Raw genomic sequence first — 22,125 nt, 5'->3', positions numbered from 1 at the left:
TGACTCAGGTGCAGCATCCAAACGGGGCTCCCAAGGCAGGCTGCAGGCTCTGCCTCTTGTAGGTTCTGTGACCATGGCAGGTTGCTTTACCCCTCTGGGCCTCTCTTTTCTCATCCAGACAGAATGTCCCTCGGTGGACGGATATGAGGAATCCAGGTCAGGAAGGTGATCGAGAGACAGGAAGCACGAGAATCGCTGTGGTTGGCATGCACACATATGGCCCTCCGCATTCTTCACTCACCTGGAGGGGGTGGACTGGATGGGCCAACCTGCCGGCCAGGGGGGACCCACTTCCGCCCCTTTCCTTCCACGCTGCACCCCTAAATGCCAAAGGCAGCCCATGCCATGCAGGCTCCGAGGAGGCCATCTGAATCAGCAGGGTGTCCTACCCATCAAACCCTCCCCACCCCCCTCCGCAGGGGGCTTCGCTGCAGGTAGCCATCCCTCAGCAAGCACCAATCAAGTATGAAGGAAAGCCTATGAGGGATTGGGAACATTTGCTTAATTCTTCCCTAATGGGGCCTGGCTCCCCTCTGGGTGCCCCTGATTTCATTAGCATTCTGCTGAGACCCCACCCCACTGGATTCACCAAGGCCCCCCCACTACAAAACCTCCAGTGTTTTTTCAGAGGGGTGGAGAGGGGCACCTGGAGAAGAGATAGTGGATCGTGAGGGCAAATTATGAGGCTCCTAATGAACAGGGAAGTCAGTTCGAGCTGGCCTGGGGGGCCTGGGGTGCAGATTTAAGGGGGCCTGGGGTGCAGATTTATGGTGGTACTCTCTCAGGTGCTGACTCCCACAACCTTGACAATAAGTGCCTCCTTAAATTTTGTGCCCTGGGTGTCTCACTTGACTCACCCTAGTCCCGACTCTGGTTCTGAGCAAGAGCCTAAGAAGAATGAAATATGCCAGACCAGAGTTTCATTCCAAGGGTCAGGACCTGCCCCCCTCGAGTCCCATCTTGTACCCCTGTACCCTACATGCCTCCTGCCGGCCACACCTGCTTTCCTTTTGCTCCTTGCACACTCCATACTCTTGGTAACTCCGTTTTTGCACATATGGTTCCCATTGGCCAAAATGCTTTTCCCACTCATCAAGCCCAATTCAGTCTCCACCTCTCACCTTATCCCTCTGCCCCGAAAAGGTTCAGAAGCCTGCTTCCCCCAGCCACTTCACTATCACCGATTAAACCTGACTGTATCCCACTGCCTGTTTTCCTCTGTCCCCAACCCTCCCCCTCCCAGTTGTCTGTCTCAACACTGGGGAACTGGCCCATGGCAGGTGCTCAGTAAACACCAGGTGGGTGAATGATTGAGTGAATTAATGAATGACTCACAAGACCCAAGGCCCAGAAGCTTTTCAAAGGCCCAGGAAATGGAAAACCTGAAATACGGTTTTTTGTTTTATTAGTTCCAAAATACAAAAGCCGAAAAAGGGTAATTAACAGATGGTTAATGAACTATCGACCTCACAAGGACACGGCACCCAGCCACCACAGTCCACCACCATTCTTAGCTATGAGAACAGTATATTTGCCACAGGGTGTTTGATGTAACGTGAGGGGGATCCTGCCCTTGGAAGGGGTGCTGGGCCCAATGAGGCCCCAACTGGCCCAGCTCCCCTAGCCTAGGCAGCCTCTCCTGGGCCTGTGCTAGGGACCCAGCAGGATGGCCATGCCCCCTTCAGAAGCTCCCACGTGGCTTCCTCTGGGCACCCCTCAGCCCAGAGTAGGGACCACTCAGATGCTGCAGGAACTGGGCAGACCCACAGGGCCCATCCCAGGTCACATGGCAGCTCCTGGCCCAGGAGGAAGGAGGGCACAGTGTCACTGACAAGGCTGCTGGTCCTGATGGACAGAGACCAAAATGCTGAAAGTGTGGTCCCAAGGTCAGCTGCCCAGGCCTCCTGCAGTGGGTGCTGGTGGCTTTGAGGGTCATGGTTGAAACTAAAGGCCCTGGAGTGAGTCCCTGCTCCTCCACCCACTAGCTAGGTGACCTTGGAAAGTTTGGCCTCTCCGAGCCTTGATTGCCTCGTCCACACGTAAAGCACTAAAGCAGAGCCCACTGCTATTTAAGGTACTCTTCTTCTAGACAGATGAGCTCCATTATGTCCAGGAGCAGCCCTTCCATCCCTGGCCCAAGGGGTTTAGGGGAAGCCCCACCCCAACATAAGCGAGCATAAGTCTCACAGCACAGTGAGACTTCTGCTGGGAATTGTGGGAAAGACTCTGACTTCTCTGCAGAATATAGAAGTTAGGGGTGCCAGGGCAGGGGCTACAGTGGTTGTGCATGAGTATGAGGGATGAGCATCTTGGAGAACAGAGCCCACAGGAAGGCAGATGAGGGGAGAAGAAGGGGAAACAGAGAGAGAACCCAGGTCCTGGTGCCATGGGATTTTTGTTCTGTTTTAGTATTTTTATTGAGAAATATCCACACACATTCAGTCCAACCATATTATACAATCAATGGCTCAGGATATCATCAACAAAGTTGTGTATTCTTCACCATGATCATTTTTTAGAACATTTGCATCACTGCAGAAAAAATAAATAAATAAAAATAACTCATACATTCCATACCCCTCCATCTCATTAACACAGAGTATTTCACTCTACCCAATTTTTATCCTTTATCTCTCCTGTGGTAGTTAGATTCAGTTGTCAACTTGGCCAGGTGAGCGTACCTAGTTTTGTTGCTGCGGACATGAGCCAATGGTACGTGAACCTCATCTGTTGCTGATTTATATCTGCAGTCGGCTAGGAGGCGTGCCTGCTGCAATGAAGGACGTTTGACTTAATTGGCTGGTGCTTAAATGAGAGACCACAACGTAGCACAGCCCAAGCAGCTCGGCATTCCTCATCTCAGCACTCGCAGCTCAGCATTCCTCATCTCAGCACTCGCAGCTCAGCCCAGGACTTGGGAGATGCAGAAAGAAGTCACTCCGGGGAAAGCTTTTGGAACCCAGGGGCCTGGAGAGAAGGCCAGCAGAGACCATCCTGTGCCTTCCCACATAAGAAAGAACCTCAGTGGAAAGTTAGCTGCCTTACCTCTGAAGAACTAACAAAATAAATTGGCCTTTTATTAAAAGCCAATCCATTTCTGGTGTGATGCATTCTGGCAGCTAGCAAACTAGAACATCTCCCCATTATTTATTTATTTTATCCTTTTTTTTTACTGATCTGTCCATACCCTGGATAAAAAAGAGCATCAGATACAGGGTTTCTGACACACAGTTACGCTGTAAATGTTATATAGTTACATAGTCTTCTTCAAGAATCAAGGCTACAGGAACACAGTTCAATAGTTTCAGGTACTTCCCTCCAGCCACTCCAATACACCATAAAGTTAAAAGGGATATCTATCTAATGCATAAGAATAACCTCCAGGATAACCTCTCGACTCTGCTTGAAATCTCTCAGACACTAAAACTTTATTTTGTCTCATTTCTCTCTTCCCCCTTGTTCTAGTTTGCTAGCTGCCAGAATGCAATATACCAGAAACAGAATGGCTTTTTAAAAGCGGGAATTTAATAAGTTGTTAGTTTACAGTTCTAAGGCCAAGAAAATGTCCCAATTAAAACGAGTCTATAGAAATGTCCAATCTAAGGCATCCAGAGAAAGATACTTGGTTCAAGAAGGCCGATGAAGTTCAGGGTTTCTCAAGTGGAAGGGCATATGGCAAACACAATCAGAGTTTCTCTCTCATCTGGAAGGGCACATGGCGAACATGGCATCATCTGCTAGCTTCTTCTCCTGGCTTCCTGTTTCATGAAGCTCCCCGGGAGGCATTTTCCTTCTTCATCTCCAAAGGTCGCTGGCTGGTGGACTCTGCTTCTCGTGGCTATGTCATTCTGCCCTGCTCTCTCTGAATCTCTCTCTCATTCTCCAAAATATTTCCTCTTTTATAGAACTCAAGAAACTTATCAAGATCTGCCCAAATGGGTGGAGACATGTCGTCACCTAATCCAGTTTAACAACCAAGGGAGATGATCTTATTACAGTTTCAAACATACAGTATTGAATAGGGATTATTCTGCCTTCATGAAATGGGATTTAGATTAAAACATGGCTTTTCTAGGGGACATACATCCTTTCAAACCAGTACACCCCTTTTGGTCAAGAAGGCTTTCTCACCCCCATGATGCCAGGTCCCAGCTCATCCCTGGGAGTCGTCCCACGTTGCCAGGGAGGTTTACACCCCTGGAGTCATGTCCCACATTTGGGGGCGGTGGGATGGTGGAGGCAGTCAGTTCACCTGTCAAGTTGGCTTAAAGAGAGAGGCCACATCTGAACAACAAAAGAGGTTCTCTGGGGGTGACTCTTAGACATAATTACCATAGGTTTAGCTTCTACTTTGCAGGAGTAAGTTTCATAGGGGCAAGCTCCAAGACTGAGGGCTCAGATATTTAATTTGTTGTCCCCACTGCTTGCAAGAATATCCGGAACTTCCTAGATGGGGAAGTTGAGTATATCCTCCTTTCTCCCAGTCCCCCAAGGGGACTTTGCAAATAGTTTTTTATTCTCTGCCAAAATTACTCTGGGATATACTGGGGCATCACACTAACTTTTACAAACCAACAAGATCTGACGCCCTATTTAAGATTCTATGTAATTATGGTATTCAAGTAAACCTAACACCATACAAGTTAAATTAGGTAATGTGCTACCCAAAATATAAATTTTCCTGGTGCCATAGTTTTAAGCCCTACACCAAGGGGTAACTGAAGTCCCACCCCATATTTTTCAGTTACATGCATCGATAAATCTTGGTTTTGCTTAACAAGCTGGGACTGGTTTTCTATCCCCTGCAGGCAGCAGAACTAGAATAGTGTGCCCCCAAGCTGGGAGCACAAGCTTCACCCCCCCATCCCCTGCCAAGTTCGCAGAGAGCACAGTGCCCGATGGACTTGCGGCCCTACCTGTAGAATCCTTTTGCCTGTGATCCCAGCCCCGCCCCTGCCACAAGGGCTGCTCATGGGTCCCTCTCTGGGCTAACTGGGGAAGTGAATCTTTGCAGCCTATTAGGAGGGGCTCCCACTGGCTATGGCCTTACTCAGTGGGACAGAAAGGGATGGGAGAGGGCTCCAGAGCCTGACCGGGTTTGAATCCCACCTCTGTCAGGTGCTGGCTGTGCAACTCCCGCTCTCCAAGCCCTAGAGGCCCTGTGCTTCTTGGTGCTGCTTCCCAGCACTGTAATTAATTATCTACCTGTGTCATTATCTGTTAATTGCCTGTCTTCCCTGCTACCTGTGCAGCTCCCTAAGGGCTGAATAGTGGATATTTGCCCAGTGCCTGCACTTCGTTGGTGCCTGAGAAACATTCCAGTGATGTTGAACGAAGGAGCCTCAGTTGCTGATCTGTAAAAGGGAAATTTCAAAAACTTTCTATAAAGGAGGCGGAAGATCCTGTGTGCCATATGCTCAGTGGGGGCCTCCAAAGCAGGGTTCTAGCAGGACCTCTTTCTGGGTAGGGACTTCACCCAAAGAAGTTACTTCAATGGCAGGGTGGCAGGCGCTGCCGCAGCTGGTGGAGGAGGGGGACGCTGGGGCCGGGGTCTGAGGTCTCAGATGGAGCAGCAGGGCGGGGAGGCAGGGCCCTTCCCTTGCAGCTCTTCCTGACCCTTCTCTGGTGGTCCGGGCTCTTCGTCTTCCGTGCCAAAGGCCACTGCCCCCGAGAGAAGGGCAGGACACTGCCAGCACCCCACCCCACCCAGTCTTCACCCCCGAACGTGCCAGCAGACAATGGAATGAAGCCCCTACTTGCCCTGCCTCACCCCAGGGTGGGGCTGGGGTGGAGGGACAGCGTTTTGCCTTAATATGGTGCTAGTTTGGACTGAGACAGTTCCCTGTCCCTGTGCTGGGGGGCATGAGGGTCCTTGGGGACCAGCAGCTGCCAGAAGCATGGCTGGGTGAGACCTCGGCCCAGCCTTCTTCAGAACCACACAGAGGTTGTGACTAACAGCCAATGGCAGAAATAATAACAATAATAACAGTGGCAGCAGCTGCTTGTATTAGGCGACATGCATCCTCCCTTGCTGCTTTCTCACAACCATGTTAGAGAGGTGGGGGCTGTCATTATTATCCCCACGCTACAGATGAAGAAACTGAGGCTCAGAGAGAGGGGTCAGCCTAAGCCGACATGGGTAATGCAGACCCATTGGGTCAGTCTGGCTCCCTGGCCCGGCCCTGGCCCTTTCCTCCCCTCTCAGGCAGAAGAGGAGGCCGGTGGGCACTAGCCCTTCTTGGCCAACAACTGCCTGGAGCTGACTGCCCTCCTGACCAGGACACACCTGAGATACCTGCCCATGCCCGTGGGAAGGTAGAGAGCAGGAAATTTGTGGTACCGAGGGCAGCTCACTCTCCCAACCATGGCCATTGTTCCCAGTTTCAAAGAAAGCAGCAATCACCCATAATCCCCCCGAAGCCCAGGAAAGGTGCCAGTGGGCTCTATGGAGTCCCGAGGTTCTTCCAGGGGGCTCTGAGCTGGGTGCCAGCGGGGACACAAACTGCCTATGGCCTCTAGACCTCCTTCCTCCTTCCCTCCCTCGCTGAGTGGGGCTCCCATCCCATGCTGCCTGCCCTGTCCTCAGAATCTAAATCACTTAGATTTCCATCTGGTTCTGGTTTGGAAGGGGAGGCGGCGCTGGAGGAAAGGGAGGGTTTGGGGAGACGCTGAGGGCTGGCACAGATGAAGGTAAATCCAATACATTCGTGTCTTTTCTTTAAGCCCCAAGCTCTGGGCATTCCCCTCTGCCATCCACCTCCACAAACCCTAGGGCTACTTCATCTCTGTGGAGCATGGCTTTGAGGGCCTCTTGGACATCGTGGACTGGCAGAGAAGGACCCTTTGGAGGAGCTCCAGGCCAACACTGAGATCCGCCTTCCCACAAGGGCAGATGCCATGTTTAAACCACCTTGCCAGAGCCCGGGGCTAGCTGAGTGTGTACACGTATGCATGTCCATGTGTGTGTGTACATGCATGCGTGTGAGTACATATGTGTGTGTACATGCCCTACCATGCAAGAAGAACCCGTCTGCAATCTCTGCAGGAGCATATCTGAATATCTCGGTCTTGCTCCCCATGCCATCTTACCCACAGACCTTCTAGAAGTTGCAATTAATCTCTAATTTGAATTTCTTAACCTCAAATGCCACATTATAAAAATAGTTCTGTTGTGTTTTATAGATGGCATTTGTCATGAAATTATACATGGTTTTAATTTGGGCCACGTAAAATAAAGCAAGATGCCGCCGCAGTCTGTGCAGGAAGGGCGGTCGGGTCCGGCCAGCAGCAGGCAGAGACTGCAGCAAACCAACACGGCTCGTCCAGACAGGAGCTCCTGGGCCACCAGACAGCGCAGGGCTGCGGGGTCGGGGCAGGGGAGTCTGGGGCCTGTGAGGAGGCACAGGAGCTGCTGACCCATCTCCTTTTTGAAAACATAATTAAAAACCAGAAAAGACTCCTGGGACCTGGAACTCTGCTTTTATTCTCGGCTCCCTCTCCTGTGAGCCCTTAGGAAATGTGTTCCTCCTTGGTTTTTCCATCTCTGCAGGGGGCGCGACAGTCCTAAACTGGGTCCGCCTCCTCCCAAGTATCAGGGAGAGGGAAAAAGAAAAGAAATTTGTGCTTATTGAGCACCTACTGTGTGCCAGGCCTAGTGCTGAGAACCTACCTGCTTGACTGCATCAACCTCTCTGGATAATCCCAGCTCTGGGTACAATCATTATGCCCATTTGGCAGGTGAGGAACTGGAGAGATAAAGTCATTTTCCCAAATCCACCTGGCAAGTGGGCGTGACATCAAGGCCAAAATCCCAACAGCAAAGCCAGGCTCCTTCTGTCTCCAGGGAGACAGTGGTAGCCTTCTGACCAGAGGGGGACCCACTGGAACTCTCTGTGGCCAACTCTCCTTTCTATGCCTGCACCACCGCTGAGCTGCTCTGGGGAAAACAGGAGCTGCCCTTGCCTGAGTATCCCAACAATCAGCAATCCCTGTTTCAGCCTTCTAGAAGCAGTGTCATGTCTTGCCCTTCCGCTCCTAAATGAGCCTGGAGAGGCTGGATGAGGTCACAGTGAGCCATGGCTGGGAGCTCTGGACAGGTGGGGATGGGGCAAGTGTAGGGGGTGGACACAAGACCAGACACTGCGGTGTCCTCACTGTGTAACTGTCTCTCTGGGCCTCAGCTTCCTCATCTGGAAAATGGGGCAACAGACTACCTCCTTTCTACACTGGAAGGATTTAATGAGATGATCCATGCAGAAGGTTCGGCACATAGTAGGTGCACGATAAATGGCAACTGCCAAGATCACAGTGCTGCCACAGTGGATAAGAAGCCTCACAGCCACAGCCACGAGCCCCCCAAAAAGTCATCTAGCTCAACTATCTTGACTGTGCCAAGCACCCCAAAGTTCTCTGTGGGGTGCAGATTTGCAGTCAGACACCCCGGGATGACCTTCTTCATCTTGTTAAAGGGGCTATTAATGAAACTTCCATCCCAGGGTGGTTATGAGCTGTGACACACAGTCCCAGTGTTGGGTCCATGAATTTGTCACCAGCAACGGCTGCTCGCCTCTCCTCCTGCACATGTCCTACCTCCCCACCGTCCTGCAGATGGTGACGTGGTAAAGTCAGCACCACCTCTGCCTCTGAACAGCTCTTGAAGCCTCCCCTCCTCAACTCAGCAGCTAGGCTTCTGAGGTGGTCCAGATCCGTGAGCAGCTGGGTCAGGGTCAGACAAGGCAGGGGGCAGCCCATCAGGGTGTCTGGCCTTTGGGACAGTCCAGGAGGCTCCAAGCAACTGGGACACACAGCTGCGCCGAGTCAGCCACTGGCCGCCACATGGCCAGGGAATGTGTACTTGTTGAGAACCACTGGGAAGGGCCTGGATGCCTCCAGATTCTCCAGGACACCCACAGTCCCATGGAAAGCATTCCTTGCTCCATCAGCCCTCTTCCACCGTGCTCCTTCCCATTCCTTCTGCTCCTGGAGCAAGCCAACCACTTTCCCACCCCTGAGCCTTTGCATCTGCTATGCCCAACCTCCCACACCAACAGGAACACCCTCCCTGACTTCTTCTAATCCCAAATTGCCCTTTAGGTTCTCTCCAAAATTCCACCTCCTCCGGGAAGTTTTCCCTGAATCTTGGGACCAGGTTAGGGTCCATGAGCTGCATAGCAGTACAGACATGCCTCTCATAGCATTTTTCTCCCTCTTCAATCGAGAATTCTTTGTCTGTGTCCCTGACTAGACTGTGAGCCCCAAGTAGGCAGGAACCACACCTTCTTTCTTCCCTGCTGGGATCCCAGAGCCCAGTATGGGGCCTGGCATGGACTAGGTGCTCAATAAATACATGTGGAAGGAAGGCAGGATGGAAGGGGTCACAGCATGCTTTCCCTCCTTTCCCTTGCTTGAGAGCGAAACCAGCTCCTTAAGAAGGGAGCCCCTCTTTGAGCTCTGCTTCACTCCGGACTCAAATTTGCTGCAATGGCAACAGTTCTCTTTAAACAACGACCCCACTTTCGGCCAGCATTATATCTTCGCATTTTTTGTTTCCTTCCCAGTGAAACCAGAGTAGTCCGTTTTTACTTCTTGTCTCCAGCAATTTCCCACTTTGAGTCCTGACACTCTCCTCGCCCGGGAATGTGGTGGCAGGGCAGCTGGCTCTGCGGGAGAGGCTGGCCTTCCAATTAAAACATGATGTCTCCTGGAAACATGAGGTTCCCCAAGGCTTGGGCCCCTCCCTGGCTACATCCCTACTCTGTGCCTCTCCATAGCAGCGTGGTCCAGGGCCCCCTGCCTGACCATGGCATGGGGCAGGGTCCGCACAGGTGTACGGCGCCAGGAGCAAAGGTCTTCCTAGGGCACTGCAGAGGTTTCTGGGTGAGACCTGAAAGGGTGGCAAAGAGCACTCCCTCCCTGGCAGGGCCTGCAGCTGCTTCTAGCAGGTGGACACTGTGGCTCTTTGGCCACCTGGGGGACACAGCACAGGGTACCACACTTGGGCCCTGGCAATCATTGCATATTTCCCAGGTGACTTTGGGTAAGTCATCTTACCTTTCTGAGCCTCAGAGTCCTCATTTGTAAGACAGGGATAATGCTAAACCTCCCTCAGAAGGCTGCTAGGAAAATTCGTCAGATGCTGCACGTAAAACAGATTTCTGAATCAAGCAGACAGTAAGAGCCGGATAACAGGGAGCCACGTTGCCTTTGTTTTAAGCTCCATGCAGTGAGGGACCAAATCTGGCCCCTTCAATGGTGTTTTCCCAGCATGATGCCTCAAAACAACACAGATGTGCACTGAATGAATGAAAGAATGAACAAACGAATGAATTCCATCCAGTTTCCTCGGAACCAAAAAGCAGGACAGATCTTGGCAGTGGGGAGGGTAGGCAGTGGCATGGAGTTTAATATCCAGTCTCTTAGGGGAAGACAAGAGGGTCTCCTTTCTGTGGCTTCATCACAGAACAAAGCGCCAAGCTGTCCTTCCTCTCAACTTTGGAACTTTTCCCATACTTTTTTCCCTAGTCAGACATGCAGCCCCTCCTTCTCCAGGTCTGATGCTCCTTCCCTGCAGAGATTTGGGGCTCATACTTCAGGTCCTGGTGAGGCACCCAGGTCTTCCAGTCTTGAAAGTTTTCTACATTCAGAGTAGTGAGGACTTGGAGAGGCTGCCTGGTGTTGGTGAGGGTGGGTCCAGCCTGCTCTCTCAAAGCTGAGCTCAGCCCCTTCTGCCATCAGCTCTAGACCCTAAGCCCTTTGAGGGCAGGGGCTGTGTCTGATCTACTTCTCCTTTCTCCCACCCTCCCTCCTTTCCAAGTAGAGAATTTTATTGGCTGGAGGAGAGGCTCCAGAATCTGCTTTCTTCTGTAACAAAGAACCCCTTTCAGTGGCTAAACAGCCAGGTACAAATCATATCTGTGTGTTGCCTAATTAGTGTTCTGATAATTTATATAAACCAGTTATAATATTTTCTCAAAAGATTTCTTATGTGACAGTTAAATTTTATCTGAATTTATTGGTAAACATCTTGGTTGGTCTAGTTTTGTTTTTCTTTTCAATGACGTTTTGATTTTTTTTTCCAGTTTTTTCTTTTCTTTTGGCCACTTCTCTCATAGCATCTCTTTCCTTCTGTAATCTTGTTATTTGTGGTGCTATTCTAAGTATTTCTAAGTAAAGTATCCTTCCAGTATATTCAAATTGGATGAATATATTCAGTTCTTCACCACCATTCATAAAAGTGCTACTTTTCCTTGTCTTCCAGCTCACCTCTAGAACTCACTGTACATGTTTATATACCATGGCTCGTGTCTTTCGATCTTTGAAGTGTTATATACTTATTCTTTAGCATATAAGCTTAAAATTCTTCAATGGCTTCTCATTACATATACGGTAAACCCAAACTCCTTAGCAAGGTACATAAAGACCATGATGCCAGTCCGATCCACACTTGGCACAGCGCTTTTATCTCACTCCTTGTTTCACAGTGTTGTAAAGAAGGTGTAGGCTTGGAGGCTCCAAACCTTAATTCTCTACCCACTGTGTGACCTTGGGCAAGTCACTTAACCTCTCTGAACCTCAGTTTCCTCAACTCTAATCATAATAGCAGAGGCCCCTTTTGAGCACTTCCCACGTGTCTGGCTACATGCTGACTACTCTACTTCCACCATCTCCTCAAATCCTTAAAAACACTCATCCCTAAAGAAGGCACAATTCTATCCTCACATGGCAAAGGAGGAGTTCAAGAAAAGGAGAAAGCCAAGGTACCACCGCTGGTCAGGAGATGGGTCAGGGCTCAAACCCTGGCCTCTGGACCCCCATGCCACCCGTAAAGTGGAGGGTTGTGATACGGGATGCCCAGGGGTTCCACCCCCTCCCAAACTGACCCTCCTATAACAGGCTTCCATCAGCAAGAAGAGGGTGGGGAATGACTAAGCTAGAGGTGGGGAAGGAGGCTTCCAGGTCCCAGAGAGTACAGAAGGAGGCCCAAAGGGCAGGGGGTTACTGTACCCCGAGGCCCTGCACCCCGACCAACTCCAAAAAGGTGCGGGCAGCCAAAACCCGAGCCCACCTCTGCCGGGTGCCTGCTGGCTGGACCAGCCGCTGGCAGCACCATCTTGAGAACATAAGGGGCTGTTGTTAACAGATGTTTTCTGTTACGTGTTATTTGTTAGTCTAATGAAAGGAGGTGCGCTCGCTTTCAAGACCTCAGGGTTCTGCAGGGGGTTTAAATCGGAGGCCAGCGCAGAGAGGCTGTGAGGCCCCTGCCTGGCGTGCCTGGCGGCTCCTGCTTTGATTCGGAGGTTTGCAGCCATCCGCATGGTAATTCCAGCCCTGGTTAAATGTCATTTTTAATAACACCATCTCTGGCATGTAAACGTCTGCACCCACAGTGAGGGGAGGGTGGGGGAGGACAGAAAGGGAGGCTGGGGTAGGGGGCAGGTGGATAAATCTTAGGACAAGGCAGCCGCCCTCCTGGGGCAGTGGATCCCCAAACCCAGACGGGCCTGCCAGGCTGAGGGCAGGGAAGCAGGCGCAGGCGCCGTGAGGGGGCTCTGCCAGCACAAAAGCTCAGCAGTGAGGTGGCTGACCACCCCTTCTGACCCTGGCCAGCCCCAACTAGAGGGGGCCAGGATGCATGAGAGGTAAATCTCAGTGCCCCTTTCATTCCAGTCCTTTGTGCTGTCTCGGGACTGGTCCTCAGTAGGTGCTCAATGAATGCTGTAGGACAGTAGACAACAATTGTTCTCTCTAGGACATAGGGCTTCCTGGACAGAGTCGGGTCTCTGGGAATGCTGGGGGCTTGGCCTGGCAGCAGCTCCCTCCCCATCCTGCCAGCCTCGTGCTTCCTGTGGCAGCTCTGCTTGCCATTTCCATCCCCCAGAGGCCCATTTTCCACTCAGGCAAACTGAAGAGAGTGACAGAGCTGCGGAGGCAGCTTGGAGAGCACAGACCTCAGGGGCTCTTGGCTTTCAATGCACACCAAAAATCACTGGGAGAACCTTGTGAAATGCAGATACCCAGGCCTGCGCCCCTGAGACACTGCTTCCAAAACGTGGTTAGGGCCTAGGAGCATGGATTTCAGTCAGCTGCCTGGGTGATTCTAACGCGGTCGTTCCCAGGACCACACTTAAACAAACACTGATGGCGCAACCCCTTGTTTTAGAGATCGGTGCACAGAGACTCAGATTAGTGACAGGGTGTGTCCCAGATTGGGGGTGTTGGGCAAGGCGATATGGGAACCCCAGCTCCCTGACTCTGAACTACCCGGGCAGAAAGGTCATGGAGGGGTGCTAGGCTCATGTCGCCAAACCTTGAGCAACTGAAGTTGGAAGATCAGCTCTGGGATGGAAGAGCCTTCTGTGAAAGCCTCTAGGCCTCGCAGCCACTGCGCCCTCAATGTCTCACACCCAGGACCTTCTCCAAAGACTGTGACCCACCCAGCAACCCTCGGCCCATGGCTGAGCCTCCCATCCCCACCGGGTCCCAGTGCTTGGCTTCTCCAAAACTCATTGCCTTCACTCCGTCCTAACCCCTCCCACCCACCCACCCCCAAACCATAGGTCCTGGCTGCCCATCCCACAGGAGAGCAGAAGCCATCACAAAGAGGGACCAGAAATAATGTCTTCCAGAGCCTGCCTCATTTTCAGGACACAATAAAAGACATCGTTACCCACAAAGGGCCCCATGTGGGCCACATCCTGTCATCACGGCAGCCCCGCAGTGCTTCCCAGATGTGGAAGGGACACAGAGCAGGGCGGCCAGACTGGGGAATCAGTGCTGTATTTTAATTTAATTTTATTTTATTTTTGTCTTTTAACGACCTTTTTTCCCAGGACATCTTGAGATGCACGGCTCCGGGGTTCTGGCCAGAGCCAGCTCTGCCTCTGCTGTGGCCAGCAAGCTCAGGCTCCTGCAGACCCAGGCTTCTCCTTGGGCAGTGGCGGCAGCTCTGCCCCTCCCATGTCCTCTCGCCCACCTGCTGGACACTGACCACCCGCTGGATGGTGTGGGGACCCTGTCTCTCTTCCTCTCCTCGGCGTCCAAAATCCCACGGCTGCCTCTGTTCCTCTGCTTGGCCTGTATGGGAGCCAGGCGAGCAAGCTTTCCCCAACTCCGCCTGTCTAAACAGGAAGCTCCCACGGCTCTCTCCTACTCACCACCTCACAAAAGGCACTTAACCCTTGGCCCACGCCAGTACAGATACGTCCGCTCATCTACTCGCAGGCTGCCCGTGGTTGCCCGGCCCTGTGGAAAATGGGCTTGGAAACTTGGGCCGGGTGTTGTTTCTGACACAGAGAGAGAGAGAACGCACACGAGTCTGGAAAAGCAAGACTACCATGTGATTTCCAAATGACAAAGTCTTCACTGACCTACTATGAAATGAGAAAAATAGGGGGCAATTACAGCACGTTTTTTGTTAAGCTAAATTGAGTCAGGCTCAAGGGCCTTTCTTTACTCTGAGGTTCAGATGCTAAAAGGTTCTTTCTTAGACATAATGATGGAGGCAACAGACGATAGTTGTGACTAAATGGCTTTCCTTGGCAAAATTTTAAAACTGCCCACTCTACCCAAGTTCCTCTGAGATCCTAGAAGTTTCCCTGGAGCTGAAATCTGACAGTCTCGGAACCACAGGGCTGGAGCCTGGGCTCTGGGCGCAGGCAGTGACAATGAATGAATGAATGAATGAATGAATGAGTACAAGAGTGAGAGTGGAGTGGGGAAGGGGCCTGTCCCATGCTGTTTTTCTCAGACACAGGGGCCCTCCACGGGTGCTCCGTGTCCCGGTGGCTGGAGACAGGCTTGTGGAGGGTGAGTGAGGCCCTTCTGGTTGTTTCAGGGTGAGACATATGGGGGAGGAGCCACCCCTCATTCTCACAGCTTCAACCACCCCCAAGGCTGGTCAGCGACCCGGGCCAAGCTGCGGAGGAGACTGGGGAAACCCCGCCCCCGGCTGCCCCACAGTCCCCTGAAGGCAATTCGAACAGCCCTGGTCGAATGGCGCCCAGCATTCCCAGGGTGCCTGGGTAGCTTCGCTCAGTGGCTAAGAGCACGGGCTTTTGGGCAGGAGGGTCTGAGCTGGACTCCTAGCTTCTGTGGGAACAGCGCGACCTTGGCAAGTGGCTTGATTTCTCTGAGCCTGTTTCCCTCTAGATAAAGTGGGGATAATAAAAGGACCCATTTCACCCGGATGGCGGGAGCATAGCTCGGGGTGATGCATGTGCAGCCCCGGCCAGCACACACCAAGCACCCCGTTAGGGGCCCTGAGAAGGTTTCTAGTCCTTGCCAAATCCCTGCATGGGACCCACCCTTCTCTTCCATTCCCAGTCTCGGACCCCAGGACTGGGCCCTGGTCAGGCTGCAACACTGTAACCCTTTTTGCAGGATGCATTCAGGAAAGCACCGGCTCCCTTTTGGATCACCCCAAGCTGACCCCCATCCTGGGTCAGCCACTGTCCCTTTGAGGCTGGGACACACGAAAGCTCCATAAGCTCTGCCTCACCTAGTCTACCTCAGGTCCCTGCCCAGAACGAACTGTCCAAAACCCTTCTTTTATATCTCTGCCCACTTAGAGCCCCCTCACACGTGCCCAGCATCCAGCCCGACAGCCCACCCTGTGCCAGCCCTCAAGCCTCAGCACCCCCTGGCTCTCTGTGCTCCCTCATCCCCCATCCCAAGCAAATCACAGCTCCAAATCTCCCCCACACCAGCGGAGCCTCTCATCTCCCACACCTCCACCCAACACGACCCTCTGAGACCCTGGGCAGGTTGCTTCACTTGGCTGGGCCTCTGTAAAAATAAGGATGTCATCGCCAGTCCTGTCTGATTTCACAGAGATCTAGGCTTGGTACCCCACGTCCACTCAGGGCTCATCATACCTCCATGGGGGCACCACTGTCCCTCGTTCCCATTTCACAGGTAGTGACTCTGAGTCTCAGGGCGCTTTCTAGACCTAAAGGGTAATGTGCATGCAGGTGCTATCATACCACCCCTAAGTTGTTTTTTTTCTAGAGTTTCCTTGGCAGGGCTGGGACAGCTCCAAGCCCACTGAGGTTCTGCCCCCAGGGAAGGGCCCTCACGGGGTCCCTGTGCCAGGCCCAAGCTCCGTCCAGTTGACCCACTGGAAAGAGGAGCAAGACCACCCTGGAATCATGAGCGATTAACTAAATAGCAAGCGCCCTCCCTACTGACACAAAGCCAGGGACGCCGGCGGTCACCCCTCCCCGCTGCCCAGTGCCCCCAGCTGCCCTGGGAGACCTACTGATTCTCAAACTGAAGGCCCCCTGGGCTCCAAGACCCTGGCTCTTTCTCTTAAGCCCCCCACCCCTCCACTCCCTCTGTTTCTTAGACATCTGATGAGAGACACCTCATTTCTCCAGGCAGCCGGGACCCTGAGGGCCAGATACTGGGCTCAGCCAAGTCCCAAGCCTCCGACACTCCACTGCCCTGGGAGATGTGGCCCATGATGGGGCAGGGTCTAAGCCTGCATGAGATCACCCAAACATCTGCGCATGTCTCCCACTGTTCAGGTGGGGAACTGAGGCCCAGAGAAGGGACGGGTCACGACCAAGGTGACATACAGAGATGGCAGCAGAGGCAAGGATCCAAACCTGGGTGTCTTGACTCCCAGTTCAGCCCTCAGTCACCACAGCCGACTCTGTCCCCATCAGGAAATGCATATATGGAAAGGAAGGAAGCTTGTTTTTAAAAGGCTCAGTTCTGAAGAAACCATTCTGTCTCTTTCCCTCCCAGCCCTGCTACTATCTCAGCGGCTGGCTGCCTCAGCCCTCCCTCTCTTCAACAGCCCCAGGGGCTGCCACTGCCAGTTTCACAATCAGTTACAGGAGAGGGGGGTTAAGAATGGAAGGCAGGAATGGGTAACAAAATGTGGTCTGTACATAAATGGAATATTATTCGGCTGCAAAAAGGAACAAAGTGCTGGTCCATGCTACAACACAGATAAACCCTGACAACATATGCAAAAAGAAAAAATTCTGTTATGAGTCCACTTATTTGAAATATCCACAATAGGCAAATTCATAAAGACAGAAAGTAGATTAGAGGTTACCAGGGACTGGTGGGAGGGGGAAATGAGAGCTATTGCTTAATGGCCATGAAACGGATATCTGGGGTGCTGAAAAAGTTCTGGAAATGGATAGTGGTGATGGTCGCACATCATTATCAACGTAATTAATGCCAGTGGTTAAAGTGGGAAGTTTCATGTCATGTATGTATTATGACAATAAATTTAAAAACAAACAAAAACCAGAAAGCACACAGGATGGTCTGTCGAACTCAACGGTCCCTGAAGCCCCTCCATTCTGGACACTCTGGCCTGGTGCCTCCAACACTGGCAGGGAGAGGGGTAGGCCCTCCCCCCAAACCAGGCTGGCCCCTGGCTTCCCCTCACCCCTGTTAACAGATGCGGCTCTGGGAGCAGTTCCCGGGAAGGCTGGGCCCAAACCCCCAGCCCAGGGCCCCTGGCCGACCCGGCTCAGCCTGCGCCCCTCGAATGCCAAGCAACTGTCTGTCCTGAATCTCCGGAGGGTGCGTCCGCTCTGTCCCGAGGTTTTCCGAAACAGGTACCAGCCCCGAATACCGGCAAGGGGAACAGCCTCTCCTGCCTGAAAGCTTCCCCCCTGCCTGGACAGAGGGCCTTTATTTATTTTCACAGTGTGTCCGCGGACCCTGTTTCCGCCCTGCCCGCAGGAGGGAATGCTTTAAAGAAAATCTGTTATTAATGTGGTTTCTTTTGTTGTAAGTCAGCGCAAAGGCAGCAAACGAGGGTTTATTTTCCTAACGTGCTTGGCATAGCTCAGCGCCCCAGCCCAGACCTCAGTGCTTGATTTGGGAGGAACCCGAGATCCTGGTTTGTTCTGAGTCACCGAGGAAGCCACCGCCTTCCCGGCCAGTTCCGGGGGGAGCCTGCTCTGGGAGAGCCATTGGCAGGAATCGGCGACATCTATGGTTAGTGTTGTGAAAATAAAAGTTTTTTTTTTTTTCTGAAAATTAATTTTAAGCCTGCTAACCTGGCAGGTTGCAAACACAGAAATTTTCTAAGTCATTAGTTTTCCCATTAAGCCTACTTTTTAAAATGGGGGCACCCCATCTCCCTTTGGTATCAGTCTCTTTCTTTGGACTCAGAAAACAGCCCCAGAAGCCACAGGAAAGCCCAGCTCCAAGCATGTTCAAATCCTCAGTGAGGAGCCAGGACCCCTTGCAGCCCAGACAAGGGGGAGACCCCAGTCCAAGGCCCATGTCAGCCAGCCTGGGGTCTGGGCTTCCAGCACCCCAGGTTTGTTTGTCTGCTTTGGAAAGGAGTCCCGAGATGCAGGCTGGGCTCACCAGGCTGGTGGTGAGAGAGGCCCCTTCTTTCCTACCCATGGAGACCACAGGACTTGGGAGTCCACAGTTAGTGGGAGACACCCCGAACAGAGGAAAGGGCAGGCAGGAGGGCCCTGTCCACACCCTCCGCCCCCACCCACTGCGTGACAGGCCCCGACGGGATGGCATCTGACGGACTCTCCCAGGGCCCATGGGCAGCCGCAGGGCAGTGGGCATCCCTGGAATGCTCCCAGTGGGCCCTGGGGAGATGTGTGGCTCTGCACAAAGCCCTTCGATTTCAGGGACTAGTGATTCGTTTTGCATTTTAAGGAATGGGCCCAGTGCTGTGCTGAAGCGCCCTGCTGCGGCCCTGTTCCCCGCAGAGGAGGGGAGGAGATGCCTGTCTCAGGGCAGACAACTAACAGTGGTCCCCGGCCCATCCCACCTGATTCCACACACAGAGTGTCCCCTTTTCCAAGCACGCAGGGCCTGGATCTTTCCAGCGTGTCAGAAGCCCCTCCTTGGGACAAGGCCTGTGGGACTCGCAGGCTCTCAGGGAAGTGGCAGGGCCCAGGGGCAGCTGGGAGGCTGACTCTGCACCTGGCTGCCTGGGAGGTCATAGTGCCCTCTGCAGGCACACTCATGTCCCCAGCTGAAACTAGCTGTCCCGAGACTCCCCATGGGAACCCTGCATTCAGAGACCTGTGTGGCCCAGGAGAAGCGAGCCTTCCACTGTCTGTCCTCCCCTGGTCCCACGGGCCTGGGCGTAAACAGGCATCAAGCCTGAAGAGCGCCGGTGCCTGGCTCCCTTCCTTCTCACCCCACCACTCCCACACCCTCCCCTTCCTCCTTTCCCTCCATCCCTCCCATTCCTCCTCCTTTCCATTTTTTCTCCTTCCCTTCACCTTTAATTTGTTCCTCCTCTTCTCCCCACCTCCCAGAGGTCCCCCATTTGTCCAGTGAAATCAGAGACCTCTACCTCTACCCCAACGGGATGCCGACTCAGAACTGCTCCTGCCGCAAGACTTGAGGTCGTCTACCCACCTCAGGCTAGCAGGGCCTCCCCTCTGCAGAGAGCACCCCGCTTTATCCCTCCACCTTTCCATCAGGGATCTAAACCCAAACTCCTAGAGAGAGGTCTGCCTGCTTCCTGCTCACCCTGGAGGGTGAAGAGAGCAGCCAGTCCCCTGGGGCTGGTGGATGCCACTTAACTGGCTACACTGGTTCCCTGTGAGGGATCCAGTGGCCTTCACTTCAGCCACAGACAGGCAGGCATGGCCCTAAGATGCAGGTGGGCAGGCCCTGACGCCAGCCTGGGGCTCTGTGAAGGTGCCTGGAGAAAGGCAGTCATGTCTCAGGCATCCCCCAACAGCCACCATGCACAGGCACGAGCCCCTGGACGCGGTTCCAGAACAGGTTACAGTCACTTCAGCTTTCCCTGCACCTACTCTCACCTGAGAAACCAGGGGCACATAACCAGGCCAGGCACCCCTGAGTCCTGGAGGCTGGTGAAGGGGTGGGGGGGTTTCCCAGGGTTGGGTGGGAAAGGAGCTCTGACAGACCAATCACTCTCCAGAAGCAGAGGAGATGGACAGTGGTCTCAGGACACCCCATCCCCTCTTCAGGGTGTGGGTGAATTGCTGGGATTCTGGTTCCCTCCCCAACCACATGCAACTGTCCAGGGCTGGGACCTTTGCTTTATTTCCATCCTCTCCTGCTCTACCCCCTTCTGACTAACAGTTCAGAAGCCTGCAATCCTGTGACTCTTTTTGGAAAAGTCGCTTGGGTGGGTTGTTTGTTTTTAAAGCCCCTGCCTGATGACCTTTAACTCAGAGGGGGAAAAGAGGCCTGGCAGGCTCTTAAGGGGTGGGCCATTTTACTCAGGAAGCTGCTTGGAGGGGCAAACTGAGGGAGCTGGTGGCAGGCACCTCTACGCCATGCCAAAGAATCCATCTCAAGAAGTCCTAGTGGGAGCTCTGTGGGGGGTTGGGAGGGTGGGGTGAGAGTTTGAAACCCAGATGTACAATATCAGTCAAGTCGCTTTGTCTCCTCCAAGCCTCGGTTTCCCCATTCACTACGTGGAAACAGTCTGGCCCATTTCCCAGGCTATTTGGGAGTGCAGAGAGACGGCTGGGTACAAAAGCTGTGCCAGTCCTCAGCGACCATTCCAGTCATGCTTCAGAGGACGTGTGGTAGCTGTGGCCACAAGGAGGGCCTCTCACCCAGTCGCGAGAGTCCTAGTCAGACACAGTCCACCCTAGCCCAACAGTAGCCCCAACTGTAGGATGTGCCAGTCACCCCAGCCTCAGTGCCCAGGGCCCATCCACGCGGGGCCCCGCCTGCCGCAGCATCTCCTCCAGCACCCCTTCGGGTGCAGCCTCCAAGCCCCACGCTCCTCCCCACCCCAACTCTGGGTCCGGGTAGAGGGAGCGCCCTGCATCTCCGGCCTGCCCCCCATCACCCCGCGCGCTCCTCCGGCTCCGCAGCCTTCCAGCTTCGCACCTTTATAGGCCCGGCAGCCCCGCGCCCCCTCGGCCCCCTCGGCCCCCGCATTTCCGTTCCCACGCCCTCCGCGGTGCCGCGCCCCCGGCCCGGGCCGCCCGGCGCCCCTGCCCCTGCCCCTGCCCCGCGCCCGCGCGCACTCACCGTCCTGCGGCACCGCCTCGCTGCCGCTGCTGCCCCCGGACGGCTCCCGCGCCGCGCCCTCGCGCGTCTCGGCCCTGGCCCCGGGGCGCGCCGCCAGCCGCCCGGCCGCCGCCACCTCCTCCAGGTCCAGGAGGTGGCTCACCGTGAAGTTCTTGCGCGCCTGGGCGCAGTCGCCGGGACCCAGCGCGGGCGGCGGCGGCGGCGGCGGCGGCGGTGGCGGCCCCGGGCCCAGCGCCGGCTTGTCCAGGGCGAAGGCGGCGACGGCGGCGGCGGCCGCGCTGTCCATACCCGCGAGCGGCCCGGGCGTCGCAGGCGCGGGTCGCAGGCGCGGGTCGGAGCGAGCGCGCCCCGGCCGCCCCGTGCTCTGCCCAGTTCTCCGGCCGCCTACTCGCTCCGCGGCCGCCGCGGCCCGCCCGGCGCTGACGTCGGGGGTGGGGTGGGGGAAACAAACTTTCCTCCCTCCCTTTCTCTGCCTCCTTCGCGCTCCGTGAAGTTGCTAAAGCACAAGCTCCGCCGGTCCCACGCCCCTTCTTGAAGTAAACCTCGCCCCCCTTCTCCTCCCCCTCCTCCGCCCACGCCTTGCCCGCCCCCACCCCTCGGGCTGCTGGGGGCGCCCTCGAAGGCTGGAGGGCGGGGGGCGGGGAGAGGGTGGAGAAGAAGGGGTATCCTCCCTTCACCCGCCCCATCCACAGCTTAAGGAGTGGAAAAGTTCAGTGTGTTTTCTTAAATCTCCCAACAAGTGACTGGGGAAGGTGACCGACAGCCCCTCTTCATTTACAAATTTCCTCGTAGGTGAGGGTGAGCGGCTCTGAGATGGTTGACAAGGAGGTTGACAGAGAAGACCCCCTAACTCCAGCTCGGCTCTCACTGCCACCCGCACCCCAGTGCGCCCCAAAACTGCTCCTGGCCCCCATGGAAAGAATCGGAAGTCTTTAAACCCCTCTGCCCACCTCACCTGGCCCCCAGGTTCTCTCACAGAAAGCAGCGCCCTCTCAGACTTCCGGGATGTAGGCACACCCCCCAGCCTGGGGTCCGACACTTTTGTGCCCACCCCCAGGATGCTCCTGGGCCTCCCCCAGGCAAACCACCCTGGGAGGGAAGAGTTTTCCCTCCCAAATTCCCAGTATACAAGCAAAGGATAGACAGCCAGACTGACAGATG

The 22,125-nt window shown here is 54.2% G+C and overlaps 1 protein-coding gene across 1 annotated transcript in view; it reads right to left on the bottom strand.

Moving 5' to 3' along the window:
* PRRX2 (paired related homeobox 2) overlaps nucleotides 1-21,250 on the bottom strand; it is a 48,836-nt gene extending 27,586 nt beyond the window's left edge. Inside the window, exon 1 of the mRNA XM_077147018.1 lies at nucleotides 20,965-21,250. Coding sequence (XP_077003133.1) covers nucleotides 20,965-21,250 — 286 coding nt within the window. The remainder of the gene's footprint in view (nucleotides 1-20,964) is intronic.
* Nucleotides 21,251-22,125: the final 875 nt, after the last annotated feature.

The sequence above is a fragment of the Tamandua tetradactyla genome, chromosome 2 (genome assembly GCF_023851605.1).
Source record: "Tamandua tetradactyla isolate mTamTet1 chromosome 2, mTamTet1.pri, whole genome shotgun sequence".
NCBI lineage: Eukaryota > Metazoa > Chordata > Mammalia > Pilosa > Myrmecophagidae > Tamandua > Tamandua tetradactyla.
The sequence above is the reverse complement of the archived record's forward strand: the minus strand, read 5'-3'. Positions and strand labels throughout refer to the sequence as shown.